At 45.5% G+C, this 27,707-nt stretch overlaps 1 protein-coding gene across 1 annotated transcript in view; it reads right to left on the reverse strand.

Annotated features, from left to right (window-relative positions):
* Window positions 1-439: 439 nt before the first annotated feature.
* Window positions 440-27,707, reverse strand: part of LOC138674856 (olfactory receptor 2D2-like) — a 157,633-nt gene continuing 130,365 nt past the window's right edge. The window contains exon 4 of the mRNA XM_069762674.1: window positions 440-1,360. Coding sequence (XP_069618775.1) covers window positions 440-1,360 — 921 coding nt within the window. The remainder of the gene's footprint in view (window positions 1,361-27,707) is intronic.

The raw sequence follows: 27,707 nt of genomic DNA on the forward strand, positions 1-27,707 counted from the left end.
TATCAAACAATCTGGTTGCTGATCTTCTCTTTTCGCACTGCGTCTTCTTGTCTTCTGTCCATCATCTCCTTTTCTAGTGATTGATCTCTTTGTAAGAGGAGTCCTAAGTAGGTACATCGTAGCTTGGTGGTCCTTTCTTTGAGTGAAATGTCTGGCTTGATTTGTTCCTAAACTGATTTGTTTGTTCTGTCTGCCATCCATGGCATTGATAACATCCTTCTCCAGCACTACCTTTTGAAGGCGTCTATGAATCTTCTGTCTTGTGTATTTATTGGGCAGGTTTTGTATCCCTATAATACCACAGAAAAGAACCTCAAATGACCAATGCTATCTTATATATTGTTTAAAAAAAATATTTTGGTGATTTACACAAATCAAATCATGAATTGTTCAAATTTGCTGGGACCTGTTTGTTTGATAAAATTTGATTCACATTAAATCATCCCTTATTGATTATTTCTCGTAGAGATATTTTGATATCCTTATTCTTCAGACTGTATATAATGGGATTGATGAATGGAGTGAATACAGTATATACCAGTGATAAAATTTTACTAAGGTTTAGGGTTTCTCCTCCTTTTGGAAAAAGATAAACACTCAGAAGGCTAAAGTAAAATATGGAGACCACGATGAGGTGGGAGCTACAGGTGGAGAAGGCTTTCTGTCTACTGATGTTAGAATGGAGTCGTAAAATGGTGACAATGATATTAGCATAAGATATTATTATAATTGTGATGGGAATGACAAGTACAGGAAAGCTCACAATGTGCATCTCAATTTCCATAATGTAAGTATCAGAACAGGCAAGTTCTACTAAGGGAACAAGATCACAAAGAAAATGGTCAATAATGTTTGGTCCGCAAAATGTCAGCATCGAAACATTTATTGTGTCCATAAATGCACAGAAAAAACCAACCAACCAAGAGAGGATGGCCAACTTCACACAATGGCCATTTGTCATGATAGAGGTGTAACGGAGTGGATTACAGATGGCCACATATCTGTCATAGGACATCACTGTTAGAAGAATGCATTCAGATGTTTCTATAGCAGCAAAAAAATATAATTGAGTCAAGCAGCTGAAAAAAGTAATGGTCCCCCCATTATTTAGTAGGATATGAAGCATGTTTGGAACAATATCTGTGGTCAAAACAATATCACTTACGGACAGTTGTGTGAGAAAAAAGTACATTGGAGTGTGGAGGTTCTTGCTGGTGGACACCAGGGGAATAATCAGGAAGTTCCCGCATATTGTCCCACAGTAAATCAGCAGGAGAAGACAGAACAGGAAAATTATTGAATGCTGACTGCTTTGAAATCCTACAAGGAAAAATTCTGTGACAGCAGTCAAATTGTTCTCCTGCGAAAAGACAAAAAAGGTTAATAATGTATCTGTTTTTTTATTAGCTCATCTAAATAGCACATACAGATGAACAGCCACATTGTCCCAAGCTCCTGCCCTGGAAATGGTCCACAGCCTTCCAATGGTCATATAATTTTCATCTCCATCTGCTACTTGATATCTCAAAAAACCTAAAAGAAAGGAGACTTGAATAACCTCAACTACGTTTTGTCTTTCTTCTCAACTAACTAGGGAACTTCATAGGATGTTGCTGACCTACGCCACTGCGCCTTGCTTGGGGTCAAATATAGTTTTCATTACCAGAGACTCACACCAACAAAGCTCCAAGAACAGACAACCCCATTCCCACTGCAAATGTCCTCTCCCATACACTGAGGCTAAAATGAAAGAGAGAATCTGCCTGCAGAAATTTGCAATTTAATCTGAAGACAGCATGAGGTAGGGGTTAAAGCCCAGATATCAGCAAGTTATGTGGTTTGGTTTACTTTAATGGCTGTTTTAGCACCAGGAGCTTATTATTGCTGAGACATGCTAGTCTGACACGCCCCCTCCTGTGATAAGCAGCTTACTTTCTATAGACATTGTATATACAGAGCCTGGTGTGGGCAGGGGCAGCTTCCTCAGCTCTGCTCTTTTGTTAAATCCAAAGCTCTGATTGTGGGAGAGTGTGGGTACCCAGTAATCTTAGTGATACATCTTTGTATTCAGGCTGCTCTCAGATGAGGTAGCATAAAACTACTGACAGATTCCCTTTAACACTCTTTACCTTCAAAGCTCTGCTGTGTACTAAAGCAGAATACAAGGAAGCTTACGATACCAGAACCCAACAGGGTAAACACGATGCTGTATGGGAACGTTTGGGACACAATTTTTGTAGGAGCTTTTCAAGTTGACTCAGGCTCCCATCAGTCACTGGTGGTCGTCACACAGAATACTGGGATGAGGACGGAAGTAGCTGCCTGCTGTGATGCCATTCTGTCCCTCTAGGTGGCATATCACCCATCAGATTCTCTCTCTCTAATCACAACGTTTGGCTAAAAATATTTTTATGATTTTTAATACCAATAATATGAAACGTAATCTCAACTTTCTGCTTCCACCTTCTGCAAACATTTTTGTAAACCAAAGATCTTGGATGCAGTTTAGGCTACTTTCACACATCAGTTTTTTGTGTCAGGCTAAATCCGACTAATGTTGTAAAAAACGGTTCCGACTTTTTTTTGTGAAAAACTGATGTGCCGATCCATTATTTAGCCGGATCCGGTCTTCCTTAATGCGCATGTATTTTTTTGTGTCCCTGGTTGAGAGAGAGAGAGAGAGACCACGTTTTTTTCCGCCGGACAAAAAAACGTTGCAGTGAATGTTTTGTCAGTCCGCCGGAAAAGACTATTTGGACGGATACGGCAAAAAACGGATGAAACGTGTGGCCATCAGCCACAATCTGGTGCCTGAAACAAAAAGCCTGATGTGTGAAAGTAGCCTTAAGGTGCAGAATCTGCATAAAGATCAACATCCAGAAAAATACTGCTTGTTTTTTTTCCTAATGTTAGAAAAAGAGTCGTCATGCCAATTCTTTTACACATTTTCTTTACATAAATCGTGGAAAAATGCATCTTTTTTTCGGTGATTTTTTTTCCATATTTTGGGTGAGATCTCTGCAGCAGTAATACGTTGAAAAACCATGCTTTTGCTACACTAACATATATATATATATATATATATATATATATATATATATAAAAGTTGGAAACTAGCCTGAAGAAGGAGCCTCTGAAAGCTGAAAATATAATTTTTCTGGTTGGCCAATAAAGGTTTTTCTCCTGGAACACTTTTGTCATTTTTGGCCATAAAAGTTTTTCAACAAAAAAATAAAACTCCATTAAAATAATCACTTGGTTGTTCAAAAGCACGGAAAAAACCAGTTGTCATTTGAAAGTGTTTTTTTAGATATGGATTTTTCAGCCATAAAATTCAACATAAAAGAAAGAAATCTGAACGTATTTTAACAAAGGTGTCAAAAATCCAAATTAAACCTCTATATGTGAACTGAATTGTAAGGGAATTTGCTACATTATGTTCTTTACTAAGAGAATAAAATCCTCTGATTGTAAAGTAATCTTGATTTTCACATAAACAGTACCTTGCATATGATCGCACAGGTTATGTTGTGGACTAGGCAGAATAATCCATATATATGGGAACATTTACAACATGCCTAAAGTTCTTAACATGACGCTATATGTTAAGTTACACCTCATCACAGAAAAGTATCAGAAAACTTTAACTGGGCACTTAACTCTCCAAAAGACATTGATCTTCTCCAGTTATGAGTCAAATGAAAGGATTCACCTTAATATGCATCATAGTTTGTGTGTCAGGAAAACAATGGCTCGATCTATAACATAGCCAAAATGAATTGAACAACTTCATATATATAAACAGAAGACAAAGCCCAAAGAGAAAATCTAGTCAGCAGGGATTTCTGTTCTATCGTCTCATGTGAAAACCGAATCTAGTGGTAAAATATAAAATTAAAATTATAAGCAGAAATCAGTGATAAAATTTAAAATGAAAACTCATTATAACAAACTAGTGTTGAGCATTCCGATACTGCAAATATCGGGTATCGGCCGATATTCGCCGTATCAGAGTTTCCGATACCGAGTTCCGATACTTTCTCAATATCGGATACCGGAATCGGAAGTTCCCATAATTCAATGAGCCAGTTTCACTTATTTCAGCCAATGAGGAATCCTAAGAAGTGTGGGCACATCCTGTTATGCATGTTAGTCATGTAACTACTGGCATGGCTGTGATTGGCTGCTGAAATGATGCACTATAAAAGTCACCGCCACCATATTGGGTTCACTCTGCTGTGAATTCAGTTAGGGACAGGACGCTGTGTTCTGACTGAGGGCAAGATTGAGATAGTGATTTGATTCATTGTGCTTTACCCAGGCTAATTTAGCAACTGCTGTCTGAGAACCTTGTTTTTGCCTTGCAGCGCTGTTCACAGCTGTCTCCAAGGTCTCAGTGTGTGTGAGTGCAGCTCAGTCTGTAGTCTGTTCTGCAGCCACAGACGGTTAATAATAAACAGATAAACGCACACCAAGGGAGGAATACCTCATATTAGACCTGCGTACCTACCAATGTAGTGGATAAAAGGCTTACACACCCATATACTAGGACAATAGGGACCCACCAAAAGCTACTACAAACAACCACAGAAATAATGGTGGAAACGTCCACAATTAACTTAAAGTAGAAACAACTTTATTGATAAAACATATACATACAAGGGTATAGGATAGGGACAAGACTGAAACAGGCAGCACAACCATATCACCACAATACCAGCGAGAGCCCACACTTAGGGGTAAAAATCGGTCACAGGCACAAGTGTGCAGCACAGTAAAATAGAGACCCACACGTGTCGGGTCTATACACTTGGTAGGTCACGCTAATGTCTCTATTTTACTGTGCTGCACACTTGTGCCTGTGACCGATTTTTACCCCTAAGTGTGGGCTCTCGCTGGTATTGTGGTGATATGGTTGTGCTGCCTGTTTCAGTCTTGTCCCTATCCTATACCCTTGTATGTATATGTTTTATCAATAAAGTTGTTTCTACTTTAAGTTAATTGTGGACGTTTCCACCATTATTTCTGTGGTTGTTTGTAGCCACAGACGGTTGTAGACAGCTCAGTGTGCGACACTGCCTCAAACTGTTCCACTGGCCTTTTTTCAATTAGTACATTTTGTCCTGATTTATCCTATTAGTGGGGTTACATCTGTATCCTGCTAGATTGTGGAAAAACACTATATAGGAGTACCTAGAGGAGCTATTTTAGGCCTTGCAACGCCAGTCACGGCTGTCTTCAAGGTCTCTGTGTGAGTGCAGCTCACTCTGTAGTCTGTTCTGCAGCCACAGCCAGTTGTAGACAGCTCAGTGTGCATCACTGCCTCATACTGTTCCATTGGCCTTTTTTGAATTAGTGCTGCCTGCTGCCCATTTTGTCCTGGTTTATCCTATTAGTGGGTTTCCATCCATGTCCTGCTAGATTGTGGAAAAACACTATATAGGAGTACCTAGAGGAGCTTTTTTAGGCCTTGCAGCGCCATTCACAGCTGTCTGCGCAGTCTCTGTGTGAGTGCAGCTCACTCTGTAGTCTGTTCTGCGAAAAAAACTAAAACTTAATAAAGTTCACCAAACACTCCACGTTACAGTTGTGTAGGCCACATTAGCTCATATTAAAGTCTAGTCCACACTTTATAAAATTAGTGTTTCTTATACCATTTAGCAGCTGTACAGGAATAAGCACACTATGCCCTTAGTACTTTTCTGCCTATCTTTATCAGTCTACCAAGATGAAGAAGGCAGGGAGTAAGGCACGTGGTCATGGGCGTGGAGGTGGAGCAGGGAGAGGACGTGGGGATTCTGTGGCTGCTACGGGCACCAGTGACTCATCATCCGCCAGTTTTAGAAGGGAACAGTCCTTCATGTGCAGCTTTGTAGGAGCTCGCTGTACACCACTGCTGCGGGACAAACAATTTGAAGCCATTGTCGGATGGATGGCAGCTAACGCATCGACTTCATCAATTAGTGCCACATCCTCTCAGGCACAGAGCACTGAAGAGCACCCATCTGTCTCTTCACCACCTGCCAAATTGCCCAGCAGTCAGAGAGCCCAGGAGAGGAGCCATCTCTACTTCTGTTCTCTGGAAAGAGGGGGCCAGCCAAGCAGCATTCAAGAAACTGAAGAAGAGGCAGTCTGCAGTGATGTGCAACTGCTTTGTCTCTCTCAATCTGAAGAGGCGGGTGGGACAGTGCCTACGGTTAGCACACCTCAGTACGCATCTGATGATGAGACTCAGGTGCCACTTTCTGGTGTGTACTGTGCTGCTGAGACTACCCAGGAGAAGCAGTTGTTGAAAGAGAATAGTGTAGATGATGAGGTCCTTGACCCATCATGGCGTGAGGTACAGGAAGGTGGTGGGAACAGCTCTGAGGAAGAGATGCCCGAACGGCCCAAAGTGGGAGAGGGAGGGGGAAGACTGCGTTGCCTCTAGCCTCCACTTTGGCACCCATTAGGAACATGCCTCTTCTAAAAGCCAAAACGGGCGCTCCCAAGACTTGCAGTGCCTGGTCCTTTTTTGACACAGTTGCAGATGACATTTGCTTTGTCAAATGCAAGCTGTGTAAGCAGAAAGTCAAAAGAGGGAAAAGTGTCAGCAATCTCAATACCACAAATATGTGGAAACATGTGCCGACCAAGCACGTGGTGAAGTTACAAAAACACACTGAAGACCTAGGCTGTTATGATCAGGTGGCCTTGGAGCAGCATGAAATGACCTTCGCTGGAGCAGTGGTAACTTTACTGACCGCAAACCCTGATCCTATCACCGCACCTAGAAGTAGCCGTGGGGTGTGCCTAACCAGACCTAGACACCTCGACACAGCCTAAGGACTAAATATCCCTAAAGATGGAAATAGGAAAACTCTCTTGCCTCAGAGTAGATCCCCAAAGGATAGGTAGACCCCCACAAATAATGACTGAGTAGGAGAGGAAAAGACACAAGCAGACAGAAAACAGGGATAAGCAAAGGAGGCCACTTATACCTAGATAGGAAAGAACAGCACAGGACACTATGCGGTCAGCATAAAACACTACAAAATATCCACAGCAGAAAAATACAAAAACTCCACCACCTAACTAAAGATGTGGAGAGTAGAGTTGAGCGACTTTTAGTTTTTTAGGGTCGAGTCGGGTTTCGCGAAACCCGACTATCTCAACAGTCGAGTCGAGTGGAATCGGCCGATTATCGCTAAAAGTCGGGGATCGACCGAAACACGAAACCCAAAGCAAGTCAATGGGGGAGCATAGTCGGCAGTGAGTGGAGGCCAGGAAAACAGGTACAGAGCCCATTTTAATGGCAAAAAACATCCATTCTTGTTACTGAAGCTTGTCAATCTTAATTTACCTTATAATAATAGTAAGGCATTGGAAATTGGGGGACATTTGGCTAAAGTTGTGGGGGGTAGGGCTGGTTCAAGTATTTAGTGGGCCCAGGAAATCTGGACCACATCACGGCAGTGGAGCAGGGAGAGGTAAGTATTTCAACTTTGCAAGTGCTGTGATCCTGAGCAAGCAGGGGGGGCCCACTCGTTGGCATTGGCACTGGCACAGGGCCCCTCAAAGTACGGTTTCACTTTCATCTGCACCTTCCTCTTTGTCCCCGTGTAAGGTGGTATGGTATGCGGGAAGAGGAAACTGACTTTCAGCAGGCTCACAATCTTGCTGTGTAGCGTGCACGGGGAATGTTGCGTTATGGGTCAATGTACCAGCTGACTCATCTAAGCCCAAAGAATAAAGTGGGCTAAATGCAGTTCAAAATTGGTAACATGACTAACCAGGGGGCATTGCAGTGGAGGACAACTGTAATGAGAGGCTGACACAGAGAGTAGGCCCAAATCAGTAAGTAGTCTAAATGCAGTTCAAAATTGGCAACAGTAGTAAACAGGCGGCACAGCTTAGTTCAGTGGAGGAGAACAGCAAGGAGCGGAAGACACCGATAGTAGGCCCCAACCCAACTAGTAGGCCAAATGCAGTCTAACATTAACAACTACTTAACGAGAGCCTGAAAATGGAATTTCAGGACAGGAAACCAGGAGAACAGCAAGGAGCGGCAAACACTGTTAGTAGGCCCCAACCCAACTAGTAGGCCAAATGCACTTGTTCCATTTAACTACTATTTAACAAGAGCCTGAAGATAGAAGCTCAGGAAAGGCAACCTGGAGAACACCTTGGAGCGGAAGACACCATCTCTACAACCCAGACCCAACTTGTAGACCAAATGCAGTTTTGTTTCAACAACTACTTAACGAGAGCTAGAAGATCGAAGCTATGGAGAGGCAACCTGGAGAACACCTTGGAGCGGCAGACACCGTCTCTACAACCCAGACCCAACTTGTAGGCCTAATGTAGGGTTGAGCGACCTTGACCTTTTTAGAGTCGAGTCGTGTTTCGCGAAACCCAACTATCTTAGAAGTCGAGTCGAGTGGAATCGGCCGATTATGGCGAAAAGTCGGGTATCGCCCGAAACACGAAACCCAATGCAAGTCAATGGGGGAGCATAGTCGGCAGTGAGTGGAGGCCAGGAAAACACCTACACTGCCCATTTTAATGGCAAAAATATCCATTCTTGTTACAGAAGCTTGTCAATCGTAATTTAGCTTATAATAATTGGAAGGCATTTGAAATTGGGGGTCATTTGGCTAAAGTTGTGGGGGGTAGGGCTGGTTCAAGTAATTAGTGGGCCCAGTAAATCTGGACCACGTCACGGCAGTGGAGCAGGGAGAGGTAAGTATTTCAACTTTGCAAGTGCTGTGATCCTGAGCAAGCAGGGGGGGCCCACTCGTTGGCATTGGCACTGGCACAGGGCCCCTCAAAGTACAGCGGTGTGTTTGCACGGCGGGGACGCCTCCCACCGGCAGCAACACTTTTGCGTACTATGAGAGGCCCTGTGCCAGTGACGTCGCCAACTAGTATTCCTCCCCCCACCTGATGAAGTAACCTGCACTTTCATCTGCACCTTCCTCTTTGTCCCCGTGTAAGGTGGTATGGTATGCGGGAAGAGGAACCTGACTTTCAGCAGGGTCACAATCTTGCTGTGTAGCGTGCACGGGGAATTTTGCGTTATGGGTCAAGGTACCAGCAGACTCATCTATCGCTGGCTGGGCAATGGGCAGGATGAGAAGGAAACACAGATATAGGCCCAAAGAATAAAGTTGGCTAAATGCAGTTCAAAATTGGTAACACAGGACTAACCAGGGGGCATTGCAATGGAGGACAACTGGAATGAGAGGCTGACACAGAGAGTAGGCCCAAATCAGTAAGTAGTCGAAATGCAGTTCAAAATTGGCAACCATAGTAAACAGGCGGCACAGCTTTGTTCAGTGGAGGAGAACAGCAAGGAGTGGCAGACACCGATAGTAGTCCCCAACCCAACTAGTAGGCCAAATGCAGTCTAACATTAACAACTACTTAACGAGAGCCTGAAAATGGAATTTCAGGACAGGAAACCAGGAGAACAGCAAGGAGTGGCAGACACCGATAGTAGGCCCCAAACCAACTAGTACGCCAAATGCAGTTGTTCCATTTAACCACAATTTAATGAGAGCCTGAAGATAGAAGCTCAGGAAAGGCAACCTGGAGAACACCTTGGAGTGTAACACACCATCTCTCTACACCCCATACCCAATTTGTAGGCCTAATGCAGTGTAGTTTCCAACAACTACTAAACGAGAGCCAGAAGATCGAAGCAATGGAGAGGAAACCTGGGGAACACCTTGGAGTGTAACACACCGTCTCTCTACACCCCATACCCAATTTGCAGGCCTAATGCAGCGTAGTTTCCAACAACTACTAAACGAGAGCATTAAGATTGCAGCAATGGCGAGGAAACCTGGGGAACACCTTGGAGTGGAACAGACCATCTCTCTACACCCCATACCCAATTTGTAGGCCTAATGCAGTGTAGTTTACAAGAACTACTAAACGAGAGCCGGAAGATCGAAGCAATGGAGAGGAAACCTGGGGAACACCTTGGAGTGGAACACACCATCTCTCTACACCCCATACCCAATTTGTAGGCCTAATGCAGCGTAGTTTCCAACAACTACTAAATGAGAGCCGGAAGATCGAAGCTCAGGAAAGGCAACCTGGAGAACACCTTGGAGTGGAACACACCATCTCTCTACACCCCATACCCAATTTGTAGGCCTAATGCAGCGTAGTTTCCAACAACTACTAAACGAGAGCATGAAGATCGAAGCAATGGAGAGGAAACCTGGGGAACACCTTGGTGTGGAACACACCATCTCTCTACACCCCATACCCAATTTGTAGGCCTAATGCAGCGTAGTTTCCAATAACTACTAAACGAGAGCATTAAGATCGCAGCAATGGCGAGGAAACCTGGGGAACACCTTGGAGTGGAACACACCATCTCTCTACACCCCATACCCAATTTGTAGGCCTAATGCAGTGTAGTTTCCAAGAACTACTAAACGAGACCTGGAAGATCGAAGCTCAGGAAAGGCAACCTGGAGAACACCTTGGAGTGGAACACACCATCTCTCTACACCCCATACCCAATTTGTAGGCCTAATGCAGCGTTGTTTCCAACAACTACTAAACGAGAGCCGGAAGATCGAAGCAATGGAGAGGAAACCTGGGGAACACCTTGGAGTGGAACACACCATCTCTCTACACCCCATACCCAATTTGTAGGCCTAATGCAGTGTAGTTTCCAACAACTACTAAACGAGAGCCGGAAGATCGAAGCTCAGGAAAGGCAACCTGGAGAACACCTTGGAGTGGAACACACCATCTCTCTACACCCCATACCCAATTTGTAGGCCTAATGCAGCGTAGTTTCCAACAACTACTAAACGAGAGCATTAAGATTGCAGCAATGGCGAGGAAACCTGGGGAACACCTTGGAGTGGAACACACCATCTCTCTACACCCCATACCCAATTTGTAGGCCTAATGCAGCGTAGTTTCCAACAACTACTAAACGAGAGCATTAAGATCGAAGCAATGGCGAGGAAACCTGGGGCACACCTTGGGGATGCAGACACCGTTAGTAGGCCCTACCAAAGTTGTACCGACAATGCAGTTTTAAAATTCCTAGAGGCTGGAAACAAGACTATTGACGCTCAGCTTTTTTCAAAGGAACACAGCTGAATTGAGTGGCACAGACAGACACAGGTAGTAGGACTTAAACCAAAAATGTGGCTCACTGCAGCTTAAAAAAGTTACAGGGGTACACAAGCAGCAGTGCTCTGGGCAGTGGAGGACAATTTCAATAGTGGACCGCAGACAGACTTTGTACGCCTACTATTAAAAAAGGATGCTCTATGCAATTAAAAATAGGTTCCAGGGGTCCACGGGCAGCAGTGGTGTGGTCAGTGGACGAGTATTGGAAGGAGGGACCGCAGACAGGCGTAGTAGGCCTAACATAACAAAATTAGGCTGTAGACACTGTAAAATTGGTTCCAGGGGTACACGGGCAGCAGTGGTGTGGTCAGCGGAGGAAAATTGGAATTAGGGACTGCATACAGACTTTGTAGGCTGTCCCCTGTGGACCATGCATCCAACACATTAACCCAGTGCGCCGTAATGGACACGTAACTTTTTGTGGACATGCCTACTGGTCCATGCGTCTCTTGTCAGGTGCACCTTTCTACTGTTTGATTGCCTGAGTGCTATGACAATGCAGACTTTTTCATGCCGCTGGAGGGCTGGGATGGCTTTTCTCGCAAAAAAAATGTCGACTGGGTAGCTTGAACCGTTGCACAGCATAGTTCATCTGGGCTTTCTAAATATAAAACAAAGAAAAAAAGGAGGCTACATGCCATTTCAGCTGGGTTCCAGGGGTACACGGCCAACATTGGTCTGGTCAATGGAGAACTATTGGAAGGAAGGACCGCAGACAGGCTTCGAAGGCCTAACATAATACCAGATGGCTGTAGGCAATTTTAAATTGGTTCCATGGGTGCACGGGCAGCAGTAGTGTGGTCAGTGGAGGCCTAGTGGAAGGAGTGACCGCAGACAGGCATCGAAGGCCTAACATAATAACAGATGGCTGTAGGCAATTTTAAATTGGTTCCAGGGGTACACGGGCAGCAGTGGTGTGGTCAGTGGAGGCTTAGTGGAAGGAGGGACCGCAGACAGGCTTCGAAGGCCTAACATAAAAAAATAGGGCTGTTGGCAATTTAAAATTGGTTCCAGTGGTACAAGGGCAGCAGTACAATGGTCAGTGGAGGCCTAGTGGAAGGAGGGACCGCAGACAGGCTTCGAAGGCCCAACATAACAAAAATGTCAATACAATGGTATTGTCAGTGCCAGGCATTGAAGGATGTCAGCGCATAGACTAAACATTGGTGGAGCTGTGAGAGATAATTTTGCAAGTGGTAGAGCACTGTTTGAGCTGGGGGGGGGACTGTCTTGTGGCCGGCGGTACAGGCCCAGGGCCCCTCATATTACAACGGTGTGTCTGACGTTGGGTGCGCACCACCACCGCCAGAGACACTTTATTGTACTATGAGGGACCCAGTGGCAGTGCCGTCGACCAAAAGCGGGCACACCCACCTCTTCAGACAAACAGCACTCTCACGGGTGCTGGCGCCAAGTGGCGATACCACGGCCCCATGTGGGGAGTTTGGCCATTTAGTGAGGTGTAAACATGTCGTATGCTGGACAATCAGGTGCAGAAAATTACGAGATTGGAAAAGTCATTCAGAATAGTCCACAGGCAAGACCTTTTCATAGGAAAGCTAGGTGTCAGCCGGGCAAGGTGGGGCAAAAGATTTCGAAATCCAGTTGTGGTTCATTTTAATGAAGGTTAGATCATCTACATTTTGGGTAGCCAGACGAGTCCTTTTTTCTGTTAGTATTGAACCTGCAGCACTGAATACTCTTTCTGATAGGACACTAGCTGCCGGGCAAGCAAGCTCCTGCAATGCATATTCTGCCAATTCTGGCCAGGTGTCTAATTTGGATGCCCAGTAATCAAATGGGAATGACGGTTGAGGGAGAACGTCGATAAGGGATGAAAAATATTTTGTAACCATACTGGACAAATGTTGTCTCCTGTCACTTTGAATTGATGCTGCAGTACCTGTCCTGTCTGCGGTCATAGCAAAATCACTCCACAACCTGGTCAGAAAACCCCTCTGGCCAACGCCACTTCTGATTTCTGCCCCTCTAACACCTCTGGTCTGCTGGCCCCTGCAGCTCGTGTGAGAACGATCACGGGCGCTGTGTGCAGGAAATGCCAGAAGCAAACGGTCAACAAGGTTGTTTGGTTGCTAATATTATTTCCAAGTTGTCATGTGGCATTATATTTTGCAATTTGCCTTTATAGCGAGGATCAAGGAGGCAGGCCAACCAGTAATCGTCATCGTTCATCATTTTAGTAATGCGTGTGTCCCTTTTGAGGATACGTAAGGCATAATCCGCCATGTGGGCCAAAGTTCCAGTTCTCAAATCTGCGGTTGTGCTTGGTTGAGGGGCAGTTTCAGGCAAATCCACGTCACTTGTGTTCCTCCAAAAACCAGAACCCGGCCTTGCCGCGCCAACAATTTCCAGTGGCCCCGGAAAAGCTTCCTCATTAAAAATATAATCATCCCCATCATCCTCCTCGTCCTCCTCCTCCTCTTCGCCCGCTACCTCGTCCTGTACGCTGCCCTGGTCAGACAATGGCTGACTGTCATCAAGGCTTTCCTCTTCCTCAGCTGCAGACGCCTGATCCTTTATGTGCGTCAAACTTTGCATCAGCAGGCGCATTAGGGGGATGCTCATGCTTATTATGGCGTTGTCTGCACTAACCAGCCGTGTGCATTCCTCAAAACACTGAAGGACTTGACACATGTCTTGAATCTTCGACCACTGCACACCTGACAACTCCATGTCTGCCATCCTACTGCCTGCCCGTGTATGTGTATCCTCCCACAAAAACATAACAGCCCACCTCTGTTCGCACAGTCTCTGAAGCATGTGCAGTGTTGAGTTCCACCTTGTTGCAACATCGATGATTAGGCGATGCTGGGTTAAGGTTCAAAGACCGCTGATAGGTCTGCATACGGCTGGAGTGTACGGGCGAACGGCGGATATGCGAGAAAAGTCTACGCACTTTGAGGAGCAGGTCGGATAACCACGGATACGTTTTCAAGAAGCACTGCACCACCAGGTTTAAGGTGTGAGCCAGGCAAGGAATGTGTTTCAGTTGGGAAAGGGAGATGGCAGCCATGAAATTCCTTCCGTTATCACTCACTACCTTGCCTGCCTCAAGATCTACAGTGCCCAGCCACGACTGCGTTTCTTTCTGCAAGAACTCGGACAGAACTTCCGCGGTGTGTCTGTTGTCGCCCAAACACTTCATAGCCAATACAGCCTGCTGACGTTTGCCAGTAGCTGCCCCATAATGGGAGACCTGGTGTGCAACAGTGGCAGCTGCGGATGGAGTAGTTGTGCGACTGCGGTCTGTGGATGAGCTCTCGCTTCTGCAGGAAGACGAGGAGGAGGAGGAGGGGGTGCGAACGGCTACAGCCAACTGTTTCCTAGACCGTGGGCTAGGCAGAACTGTCCCAAAATTGCTGTCCCCTGTGGACCCTGCATCCACAACATTCACCCAGTGTGCCGTGATGGACACGTAACGTCCCTGGCCATGCCTACTGGTCCATGCATCTGTTGTCAGGTGCTCCTTTGTGCTCACAGATTGCCTGAGTGCATGGACGATGCACTTTTTAACATGCTGGTAGAGGGCTGGGATGGCTTTTCTGGAAAAAAAAGTGTCAACTGGGTAGCTCGTAGCGTGGTACAGCGTAGTCCATCAGGGCTTTGAAAGCTTCGCTTTCAACTAACCGGTAGGGCATCATCTCTAACGAGATTAGTCTAGCTATGTGGGCGTTCAAACCCTGTGTACGCGGATGCGAGGCTAAGTACTTCCTTTTTCTAACCATAGTCTCATGTAGGGTGAGCTGGACTGGAGAGCTGGAGATCGGGGAACTAGCGGGGGTGCCGGTGGACATGGCAGACTGAGAGACGGTGGGAGATGGTATTGTTGCCGCCGGTGCCCTAGATGCAGTGTTTCCTACTACGAAACTGGAGATTCCCTGACCCTGACTGCTTTGGCCTGGCAAAGAAACCTGCACAGATACTGCAGGTGGTGCGCAAAATGGTGGCCCTACACTGCCAGAAGGGATGTTGCGTTGATGACTAGCTTCATTGGCCGAGGGTGCTACAACCTTAAGGGACGTTTGGTAGTTAGTCCAAGCTTGCAAATGCATGGTGGTTAAATGTCTATGCATGCAACTTGTATTGAGACTTTTCAGATTCTGCCCTCTGCTTAAGGTAGTTGAACATTTTTGACAGATGACTTTGCGCTGATCAGTTGGATGTTGTTTAAAAAAATGCCAGACTGCACTCTTTCTAGCATCGGATACCTTTTCAGGCATTGCAGACTGAGCTTTAACCGGATGGCCACGCTGTCCTCCAACAGGTTTTGGCTTTGCCACGCGTTTTGGGCAAGATACGGGCCCGGCAGATGGAACCTGTTGCGATGTTGATGCCTGCTGCGGCCCCTCCTCCTCCGCTTCAGAACTGCTGCCGCCTGCACCCTGTTCCCCCAATGGCTGCCAATCGGGGTCAAGAACTGGGTCATCTATTACCTCTTCTTGTAGCTCGTGTGCAACTTCGTCTGTGTCACCGTGTCTGTCAGTGGTATAGCGTTCGTGATGGGGCAACATAGTCTCATCAGGGTCTGATTCTTGATCATTACCCTACGAGGGCAATGTTGTGGTCTGAGTCAAAGGACCAGCATAGTAGTCTGGCTGTGGCTGTGCATCAGTGCACTCCATGTCCGATTCAACTTGTAATGGGCATGGCCTGTTAACTGCTTCACTTTCTAAGCCAGGGACGGTATGTGTAAAGAGCTCCATGGAGTAACCCGTTGTGTCGCCTGCTGCATTCTTCTCTGTTGTTGTTTTTGCTGAAGAGGACAAGGAAGCGACTTGTCCCTGACTGTGAACATCCACTAACGACGCACTGCTTTTACATTTACCAGTTTCACGAGAGGAGGCAAAAGAGCTAGAGGCTGAGTCAGCAAGATAAGCCAAAACTTGCTCTTGCTGCTCCGGCTTTAAAAGCGGTTCTCCTACTCCCAGAAAAGGGAGCGTTCGAGGCCTTGTGTAGCCAGACGACGAACCTGGCTCCACAGCTCCAGACTTAGGTGCAATATTTTTTTTCCCACGACCACCTGATGCTCCACCACTACCACTACCCTCATTACCAGCTGACAATGAACGCCCCCGGCCACGACCTCTTCCACCAGACTTCCTCATTGTTTTAAAAACGTAACCAAACTAACGGTATTTGTTGCTGTCACACAACTTACACGGTGAGCTATAACTTCAGTATGATTTAGCTACCCCTTTACAGGTGGGTGAGACCGCAAGGAAAAGCAGGCACAATGTTACACACTCTGTTTTTGGTGGCACCAAATGAGAGAGATGCCACACACGCAGGACTGTCACTGAAGCACAAATGTTAATATTAATCTCCCACTGTTTTTTTTTTTTTTTTTTTTCAGGGAGACTTTAGAAACAAAATGAAATAAAATGATTTTTTCAGGAAGAATTTATAAACCAAATAACATAAAATGATTTTTCCAATGACAATTTAGAAACCAAATTAAAAAAAAAAAAATAAAAAAAAAAAAGGCTTTCTATGCCTCACTGAATGAGAGATGCCACACACAGGAGTCAGGAGTGGCACACAAGCCCAGAGGCCAATATTGTTCTCCCAATGATTGATGTAGTGATTTTTTCAGGTAGATTTTGGAACCCAAATCAAGCAAAAAAAATAATAGGCTTTCTATGGCCCACAATTGGAGAGAGAGATGGCACACCCAAGAGTCAAGACTGGCACACAAGCAAAAAGGGCAATATTAATCTCCCACTGTGTTTTTTTTTTTTTTTTTTCAGGGAGACTTTAGAAAAAAAAAATAATAAAAAAAAATGATTTTTTCAGGAAGAATTTAGAAACCAAATAAAATAAAACGATTTTTTCAGGGAGAATTTAGAAAACAAATAAAACAAAAAAGTAGGCTTTCTATGGCCCACTGAGTGAGAGATGACGCACACAGGAGTCAGGAGTGGCACACAAGCCCAGAGGCCAATATTGTTCTCCCAATGATTGATGTAGTGATTTTTTCAGGTAGATTTTGGAACCCAAATCAAGCAAAAAAAAATAATAGGCTTTCTATGGCCCACAATTGGAGAGAGAGAGAGATGGCACACCCAGGAGTCAAGACTGGCAAACAAGCAGAAAGGGCAATATAAATCTCCCACTGATTTTTTTTTTTTTTTTTTTCAGGGAGACTTTAGAAAAAAAAAATAATAAAAAAAAATGATTTTTTCAGGAAGAATTTAGAAACCAAATAAAATAAAATGATTTTTTCAGGGAGAATTTAGAAAACAAATAAAACAAAAAATAGGCTTTCTATGGCCCACTGAGTGAGAGATGACGCACACAGGAGTCAGGAGTGGCACACAAGCCCAGAGGCCAATATTGTTCTCCCAATGATTGATGTAGTGATTTTTTCAGGTAGATTTTGGAACCCAAATCAAGCAAAAAAAATAATAGGCTTTCTATGGCCCACAATTGGAGAGAGAGAGAGATGGCACACCCAGGAGTCAAGACTGGCACACAAGCAGAAAGGGCAATATTAATCTCCCACTGTGTTTTTTTTTTTTTTTTTTTTTCAGGGAGACTTTAGAAAAAAAAAATAATAAAAAAAAATGATTTTTTCAGGAAGAATTTAGAAACCAAATAAAATAAAATGATTTTTTCAGGGAGAATTTAGAAAACAAATAAAACAAAAAATAGGCTTTCTATGGCCCACTGAGTGAGAGATGACACACACAGGAGTCAGGAGTGGCACACAAGCCCAGAGGCCAATATTGTTCTCCCAATGATTGATGTAGTGATTTTTTCAGGTAGATTTTGGAACCCAAATCAAGCAAAAAAAATAATAGGCTTTTATGGCCCACAATTGGAGAGAGAGAGAGAGATGGCACACCCAGGAGTCAAGACTGGCACACAAGCAGAAAGGGCAATATTAATCTCCCACTGTGTTTTTTTTTTTTTTTTTTTTTTTCATGGAGACTATAGAAAAAAAATAATAAAAAAAAAGATTTTTTCAGGAAGAATTTAGAAACCAAATAAAATAAAATAATTTTTTCAGGGAGAATTTAGAAAACAAATAAAACAAAAAATAGGCTTTCTATGGCCCACTGAGTGAGAGATGACGCACACAGGAGTCAGGAGTGGCACACAAGCCCAGAGGCCAATATTGTTCTCCCACTTTTTTTTTTTTTTCAGGGAAAATTTATAAACCCAATAAAAAAAATAATAAATAGGCTTTCTATGGCCCACTATCTGAGAGAGAGAGAGAGATGGCACGCTTAGGACTGGCACACAAGCCCAAAGGCCAATATTAATCTCCCTTTTTTTTTTCAGGGAGAATTTATAAAACAAAAAAAAAAAAAATAAATAGGCTTTCTATGGCCCACTATTTGTGAGAGAGATGGCATGCTCAGGACTGGCACACAAGACCAGAGGCCAATATTAATCTCCCACTTTTTTTTTTTTTTTTCCGGGAAAATTTATAAACCCAATAAAAAAAAAAAAAAATAGGCTTTCTATGGCCCACTATTTGAGAGACAGATGGCACGCTTAGGACTGGCACACAAGCCCAAAGGCCAATATTAATCTCCCACTGATTGATTTATTGATTTTTTCAGGTAGAATTTAGAACCCAAATAAAGCACACAAAAAAAGGCTTTCTATGGCCCACTGAGTGAGTGATGATGCACACAGGAGTCAGGAGTGGCACACAAGCCCTGAGGCCAATATTTTTCTCCCACTGATTGATGTAGTGATTTTTTCAGGTAGATTTTAGAGCCCAAATCAAGCAAAAAAATAAATAGGCTTTCTATGGCCCACTGAGTGAGAGATGTCACAGACAGGGATGGCACTCTAGCAGAAATGCCAATTTTAATCTCCCACAAAAAAAAAAAAAAGGAACTGTCCTTCAATTACTATCTCCCTGCAGTAATCTCAGCCAGGTATGGCAGGCAGCAATAAGGAGTGGACTGATGCACAATTAAATAAAAAGTGTGGACAAACAAACAAGATAGCTGTGCAGAAAGAAAGGAACAAGAGGATTTGTGCTTTGAAAAAAGCAGTTGGTTTGCACAGCGGCGTACACACAGCAATGCAGCTATCAGGGAGCCTTCTAGGGCAGCCCAATGAGCTACAGCGCTGAGAAAAAAAAAATGTAGCTTCCACTGTCCCTGCAAACAAAAGGTGGTGTTGGACAGTGCAAATCGCTACAGCACAAGCGGTTTGGTGGTTAATGGACCCTGCCTAACGCTATCCCTGCTTCTGACGAAGCGGCAGCAACCTCTCCCTAGGCTCAGATCAGCAGCAGTAAGATGGCGGTCGGCGGGAACGCCCCTTTATAGCCCCTGTGACGCCGCAGACAGCAAGCCAATCACTGCAATGCCCTTCTCTAAGATGGTGGGGACCAGGACCTATGTCATCACGCTGCCCACACTCTGCGTTTACCTTCATTGGCTGAGAAATGGCACTTTTTGCGTCATTGAAACGCGACTTTGGCGCGAAAGTCGCGTACCGCATGGCTGACCCCGCACAGGGGTCAGATCGGGTTTCATGAAACCCGACTTTGCCAAAAGTCGGCGACTTCTGAAAATGAACGACCCGTTTCGCTCAACCCTAGCCTAATGCAGTGTTGTTTCAACAACTACTTAACGAGAGCTAGAAGATCGAATCTATGGAGAGGCAACCTGGAGAACACCTTGGAGCGACAGACACCGTCTCTACAACCCAGACCCAACTTGTAGGCCTAATGCAGTGTTGTTTCAACAACTACTTAACGAGAGCTAGAAGATCGAAGCTATGGAGAGGCAACCTGGAGAACACCTTGGAGCGGAAGACACCGTCTCTACAACCCAGACCCAACTTGTAGGCCTAATGGAGTGTTGTTTCAACAACTACTGAACGAAAGCTAGAAGATTGAAGCTATGGAGAGGCAACCTGGAGAACACCTTGGAGAGGCAGACACCGTCTCTCCAACCCAGACCCAACTTGTAGGCCTAATGCAGTGTTGTTTCAACAACTACTGAACGAGAGCTAGAAGATCGAAGCTAAGGAGAGGCAACCTGGAGAACACCTTGATGCGGCAGACACCGTCTCTACAACCCAGACCCAACTTGTAGGCCTAATGCAGTGTTGTTTTAACAACTACTTAATGAGAGCTAGAAGATCGAAGCTATGGAGAGGCAACCTGGAGAACACCTTGGAGCGGCAGACACCGTCTCTACAACCCAGACCCAACTTGTAGGCCTAATGCAGTGTTGTTTCAACAATTACTTAACGAGAGCTAGAAGATCGAAGCTATGGAGAGGCAACCTGGAGAACACCTTGGAGCGGAAGACACCATCTCTACAACCCAGACCCAACTTGTAGGCCTAATGCAGTGTTGTTTCAACAACTACTGAACGAAAGCTAGAAGATTGAAGCTATGGAGAGGCAACCTGGAGAACACCTTGGAGAAGCAGACATCGTCTCTCCAACCCAGACCCAACTTGTAGGCCTAATGCAGTGTTGTTTCAACAACTACTGAATGAGAGCTAGAAGATCGAAGCTAAGGAGAGGCAACCTGGAGAACACCTTGATGCGGCAGTCACCGTCTCTACAACCCAGACCCAACTTGTAGGCCTAATGCAGTGTTGTTTCAACAACTACTGAACGAGAGCTAGAAGACCGAAGTTAAGGAGAGGCAACCTGGAGAACACATTGGAGCGGAAGACACCGTCTCTACAACCCAGACCAAACTTGTAGGACTAATGCAGTGTTGTTTCAACAACTACTTAACGAGAGCTAGAAGATCGAAGCTATGGAGAGGATACCTGGAGACCACCTTGGAGCGGCAGACACCGTCTCTACAACCCAGAACTAACTTGTAGGCCTAATGCAGTGTTGTTTCAACAACTACTTAACGAGAGCTAGAAGATCGAAGCTATGGAGAGGCAACCTGGAGAACACCTTGGAGCGGAAGACACCGTCTCTACAACCAAGACTCAACTTGTAGGCCTAATGCAGTGTTGTTTCAACAACTACTGAATGAGAGCTAGAAGATCGAAGCTATGGAGAGGCAACCTGGAGAACACCTTGGAGCAGCAGACACCGGTAGTAGGCCCTACCGAAGTAGTAGCCCCAATGCAGTTTTCAAATTCCTATAGGCGGGAAACCAGACTATTGACGCTCAGCTTTTTTCAGAGGAGGACAGCTGTATTGAGTGGCGCAGACAGACACAGGTAGTAGGCCTTAAACAAAAAATTTGGCTCAATGCAGTTTAAAAAAGGTTACAGGGGTACACAGGCAGCATTGCTCTGGTCAGTGGAGGACAATTTCAATTATGGACCGCAGATAGACTTAGTACGCCTACAATTAAAAAAAGGATGCTCTTTGCAATTTAAAATAGGTTCCAGGGGTACACGGGCAGCAGTGGTGTGGTCAGTGGAGGAGTATTGGAAGGAGGGACCGCAGGCAGGCTTAGCAGGCCTAACATAACAAAAGTTGGCTGTAGGCACTTGAAAATAGGTTCCAGGGGTACACGGGCAGCAGTGGTGTGGTCAGTGGAGGAGTGTTGGAAGGAGGGACCGCAGACAGGCTTAGTAGGCCTAACATAACAAAAGTAGGCTGTAGGCACTTTAAAATAGGTTCCAGGGGTACACGGGCAGCAGTGGTCTGGTCAGTGGAGGACTATTGGAAGGAGGGACCGCAGACAGGCTTAGTAGGCCTAACATAACAAAAGTTGGCTGTAGGCACTTTAAAATAGCTTCCAGGGGTACACGGGCAGCAGTGGTGTGGTCAGTGGAGGACTATTGGAAGCATGGACCGCAGAGAGGCTTAGTAGGCCTAACATAACAAAAGTTGGCTGTAGGCACTTTAAAATAGCTTCCAGGGGTACACGGGCAGCAGTGGTGTGGTCAGTGGAGGAGTATTGGAAGGAGGGACCGCAGACAGGCTTAGTAGGCCTAACATAACAAAAGTAGGCTGTAGACACTTTAAAATAGGTTCCAGGGGTACACGGGCAGCAGTGGTGTGGTCAGTGGAGGACTATTGGAAGGAGGGACCGCAGACAGGCTTAGTAGGCCTAACATAAGTGCTCCATGCACTTGGAATTATCTTGCAGCGGTACACAGGCAGCATTGGTGTTGTCAGCGGAGGCCGATTGTAATGAGTGTCTGACAGTTAGCACTCCCAAAAAATAAATAGATGTTAATGTCTCGCAATACAACAAAACCAAAAAAAAAAAGGGTGGCATACTTAGGTACAGGGGTGGGCTCCTCTGCTGTGTTTCTGACCTAGTAATTTGGCGCAAAGTATTTACTGGTGTAAATATAGGACACTGCCCCAGACTATTTTAAGTAGCATCATACATGTCAACACATTGGTATTGTCAGTGCCAGGCATTGAAGGATGTCAGCGCATAGACTAAACATTGGTGGAGCTGTGAGAGATAATTTTGCAAATCGTAGAGCACTGTTTGAGCTGGGGGGGGAACTGTCTTGTGGCCGGCGGTACAGGCCCAGAGCCCCTCATGTTACAACGGTGTGTCTGACGTTGGTTGCACGCCACCACCGCCAGAGACACTTTATTGTACTATGAGGGACCCAGTGGCAGTGCCATCGACCAAAAGCATGCACACCCACCTCTTCAGACAAACGACACTCTCACGGGTGCTTGCGCCAAGTGGCGAGACCACGGCCCCGTGGGGGGAGTTTGGCCATTTTGGGAGGTGTAAACATGTCGTATGTTGGACAAACAGCTGCTGCAAATTACGAGATTGGAAAACTCAGTCAGACCAGTCCAGAAGCAAGACCTTTTCATTGGAAAGCTAGGTGTCAGCCGGGAAAGGTGGGGCAAAATAATTTGAAATCCAGTAGTGGTTCATTTTAATGAAGGTTAGATCATCAACATTTTGGGTAGCCAGACGAGTCCTTTTTTTGGTCAATATTGAACCAGCAGCACTGAATACTCTTTCTGATAGCACACTAGCTGCTGGGCAAGCAAGCTCCTGCAATGTATATTCTGCCAATTCTGGCCAGGTGTCTAATTTGGATGCCCAGTAATCAAATGGGAATGACGGTTGAGGGAGAACATCGATAAGGGATGAAAAATAGTTTGTAACCATACTGGACAAATGTTGTCTCCTGTCACTTTGAATTGATGATGCAGTACCTGTCCTGTCTGCGGTCATAGCAAAATCACTCCACAACCTGGTCAGAAAACCCCTCTGTCCAACGCCACTTCTGATTTCTGCACCTCTAACACTTCTGGTCTGCTGCCCCCTGCAGCTCGTGTGAGAACGATCACCGGCGCTGTGTGCTGGGAATGCCTGAATCAAACGGTCAACAAGAGTTGATTGTTTGGTTGCTAATATTTGTTCCAAGTTCTCATGTGGCATAATATTTTGCAATTTGCCTTTATAGCGAGGATCAAGGAGGCAGGCCAACCAGTAATCGTCATCGGTCATCATTTTAATAATGCTTGTGTCCCTTTTGAGGATACGTAAGGCACAATCCACCATGTGGGCCAAAGTTCCAGTTGTCAAATCTGCGGTTGTGCTGGGTTGAGGGGCAGTTTCAGGCAAATCTATGTCCCTTGTGTCCCTCAAAAACCCTGAACCTGGTCTTGCCACGCCACCAATTTCCAGTGGCCCCGGAGAAGCTTCCTCAATAAAAAACTACTCATCCCCATCATCCTCCTCATCCTTCTCCTCCTGTTCGCCCGCTACCTCGTCCTGTACACTGCCCTGACCAGACAATGGCTGACTGTCATCAAGGCTTTCCTCTTCCTCTGCTGCAGACACCTGCTCCTTTATGTGCGTCAAACTTTGCATCAGCAGACGCATTAGGGGGATGCTCATGCTTATTATGGCATTGTCTGCATTTACCAGCCGTGTGCATTCCTTAAAACACTGAAGGACTTGACACATGTCTTGTACCTTCGACCACTGCACACCTGACAACTCCATGTCTGCCATCCAACTGCCTGCCCGTGTTTGTGTATCCTCCCACAAATACATAACAGCCCGCCTCTGTTCGCACAGTCTCTGAAGCATGTGCAGTGTTGAGTTCCACCTTGTTGCAACGTCGATGATTAGGCGATGCTGGGTTAAGGTTCAAAGACTGCTGATAGGTCTGCATACGGCTGGAGTGTACGGGCGAACGGCGGATATGCGAGCAAAGTCTGCGCACTTTGAGGAGCAGGTCGGATAACCACGGATAAGTTTTCAGGAAGCACTGCACCACCAGGTTTAAGGTGAGAGCCAGGCAAGGAATGTGTTTCAGTTGGGAAAGGGCAATGGCAGCCATGAAATTCCTTTTGTTATCACTCACTACCTTGCCTACCTCAAGATCTACAGTGCCCAGCCACGACTGCGTGTCTTTCTGCAAGAACTCGGACAGAACTTCCGCGGTGTGTCTGTTGTCGCCCAAACACTTCATAGCCAATACAGCCTGCTGACGCTTGCCAGTAGCTGACCCATAATGGGACACCTGGTGTGCAACAGTGGCAGCTGCGGATGGAGTGGTTGTGCCACTGCGGTCTGTGGACGAGCTCTCGCTTCTGCAGGAGTACGAAGAGGAGGGGGGCGAACGCCTACAGCCAACTGTTTCCTAGACCATGGGCTAGGCAGAACTGTCCCAATATTACTGTCCCCTGTGGACCCTGCATCCACCACATTCACCCAGTGTGCCGTGATGGACACGTAACGTCCCTGGCCATGCCTACTGGTCCATGCATCTGTTGTCAGGTGCACCTTTGTACTCACAGATTGCCTGAGTGCATCGACGATGCACTCTTTAACATGCTGTTGGAGGGCTGGAATGGCTTTTCTCGAAAAGAAGTGTCGACTGGGTAGCTCGTTGCGTGGTTCAGCGTAGTCCATCAGGGCTTTGAAAGCGTTACTTTCAACTAACCGGTAGGGTATCATCTAACGAGATTAGTCTAGCTATGTGGGCGTTCAAACCCTGTGTACGCAGATGCGAGGATGAGTACTTCCTTTTTCTAACGAGAGTCTCATGTAGGGTGAGCTGGACTGGAGAGCTGGAGATCGTGGAACTAGCGGGGGGTGCCGGTGGACATAGCAGACTGAGAGGCGGTTGGAGACGGTATTCTTGCCGGTGCCCTACATGCAGTGTTTCCTACTCCGAAACTGGTGATTCCCTGACCCTGACAGCTTTGGCATGGCAACGAAACCTGCACAGATACTGCAGGTGGTGCGGAAAATGGTGGCCTTACAGTGACGGAAGGGATGTAGCGTTGCTGACTAGCTTTATTGGCCGAGGGTGCTACAACCTTAAGGGACGTTTGGTAGTTAGTCCAGGCTTGCAAATGCATGGTGGTTAAATGTCTATGCATGCAACTTGTATTTAGACTTTTCAGATTCTGACCTATGCTTAAGGTAGTTGAACATTTTTGACAGATGACTTTGCGCTGATCAATTGAATGTTGTTTAAAAAAATGCCAGACTGCACTCTTTCTAGCATCGGATACCTTTTCAGGCATTGCAGACTGAGCTTCTTTAACCGGATGGCCACGCTGTCCTCCAACTGGTTTAGGCTTTGCCATGCGTTTTGGGCCAGATACGGGCCCGGCAGATGGAACCTGTTGCGATGTTGATGCCTGCTGCTGCCCCTCCTCCCCTGCTTCAGAACTACTGCCGCCTGCACCCTGTTCCCCCAATGGCTGCCAATCGGGGTCAAGAACTGGATCATCTATGACCTCCTCTTCTATCTTGTGTGCAACTTCGTCTGTGTCACCGTGTAAGCCGGTGGTATAGCGTTCGTGACGGAGCACCATAGTCTCATCAGGGTCTGATTCTGGATCAGTACACTGTGAGGGCAATGTTGTGGTCTGAGTCAAAGGAACAGCATAGTAATCTGGCTGTGCATCTGTGCACTCCATGTCCGATTCAACTTGTAATGGGCATGGCTTGTTAACTGTTTCACTTTCTAACCCAGGAACGGTATGTTTAAAGAGCTCCATGGAGTAACCCGTTGTGTCGCCTGATGCATCCTTCTCTGTTGTTGTTTTTGCTGAACAGTACAATGGAGCGACTTGTCCCTGAGCTTGAACATCCACTAATGACGCGCTGCTTTTACATTTACCAGTTTCAGAAGAGGAGGCAAAAGAGCTAGAGGCTGAGTCAGCAAGGAAAGCCAAAACTTGCTCTTGCTGCTCCGGCTTTAAAAGCGGTTTTCCTACTCCCAGAAAAGGGAGCGTTCGAGGCCTTGTGTAGCCAGACGATGAACCTGGCTCCACAGCTCGAGACTTAGGTGCTATATTGTTTTTCCCACGACCACCTGATGCTCCACCACCACTACCATCATTACCAGCTAGCAATGAACGCCCACGGCCACGACCTCTTCCACCAGACTTCTTCATTGTTTTAAAAACGTAACCAAAGTAACGTTATTTGTTACTGTAAAACAACTTATAAGGTGAACTCAAACTTCTGTAGGATTTAGATATCCCTTTATAGGTGGGTGAGACCGCAAGGAAAATCAGGCACAATGTTACACACTCTGTTTTCTGTGGCACAAAATGAGACAGATGCCACACACGCAGGACTGGCACTGAAGCACAAATGCCAATATTAATCTCCCACTATTTATTTTATTTCTGGAAGAATTTAACCCCTCCCCCCAAAAAAAAAACAGACACTAGGCTTTCTGTGGCCCACAATTTGAGAGAGATGGCACACATGACTGGCACAGAAGCACAAATGCCAATATTAATCTCCCACTATTTATTTTTTTTCCGGGAGAATTTAAAAAACAAAAAACAAAAAAACAGACACTAGGCTTTCTGTGACCCACAATTTGAGAGAGATGTGACACACGACTGGCACAGAAGCACAAATGCCAATATTAATCTCCCACAATTTATTTTTTTTTCAGGGAGAATTTAAAACGCCACCCCAAAAAAACAGACACTAGGCTTTCTGTGGCCCACAATTTGAGAGAGATGGCACACACGACTGGCACAGAAGCACAAATGCCAATATTAATCTCCCACTATTTATTTTTTTTCAGGGAGAATTTAAAAAACAAAAAACAAAAAAACAGACACTAGGCTTTCTGTGACCCACAATTTGAGAGAGATGGCACACACGACTGGCACAGAAGCACAAATGCCAATATTAATCTCCCACTATTTATTTTTTTTTCAGGAAGAATTTAAAAACCAAAAAAACAAAACAAAAAAACACTAGGCTTTCTGTTGCCCACAATTTGAGCAAGATGGCACACACGACTGGCACAGAAGCACAAATGCCAATATTAATCTCCCACTATTTATTTTTTTTCAGTGAGAATTTAAACCCCCCACCAAGAAAAACATACACTAGGCATTCTGTGGCCCACAATTTGAGAGAGATGGCACACACGACTGGCACAGAAGCACAAATGCCAATATTAATCTCCCACTATTTTTTTTTTCAGGGAGAATTTAACCCCCCCCCCAAAAAAAAAAAAAAACAGACACTAGGCTTTCTGTGGCCCACAATTTGAGAGAGATGGCACACACGACTGGCACAGAAGCACAAATGCCAATATTAATCTCCTACTATTTATTTTTTTTCAGGGAGAATTTAACCACCCCCCAAAAAAAAAACAAAA

Source organism: Ranitomeya imitator, chromosome 4 (assembly GCF_032444005.1).
Source record: "Ranitomeya imitator isolate aRanImi1 chromosome 4, aRanImi1.pri, whole genome shotgun sequence".
NCBI classification, from domain to species: Eukaryota; Metazoa; Chordata; class Amphibia; order Anura; family Dendrobatidae; genus Ranitomeya; species Ranitomeya imitator.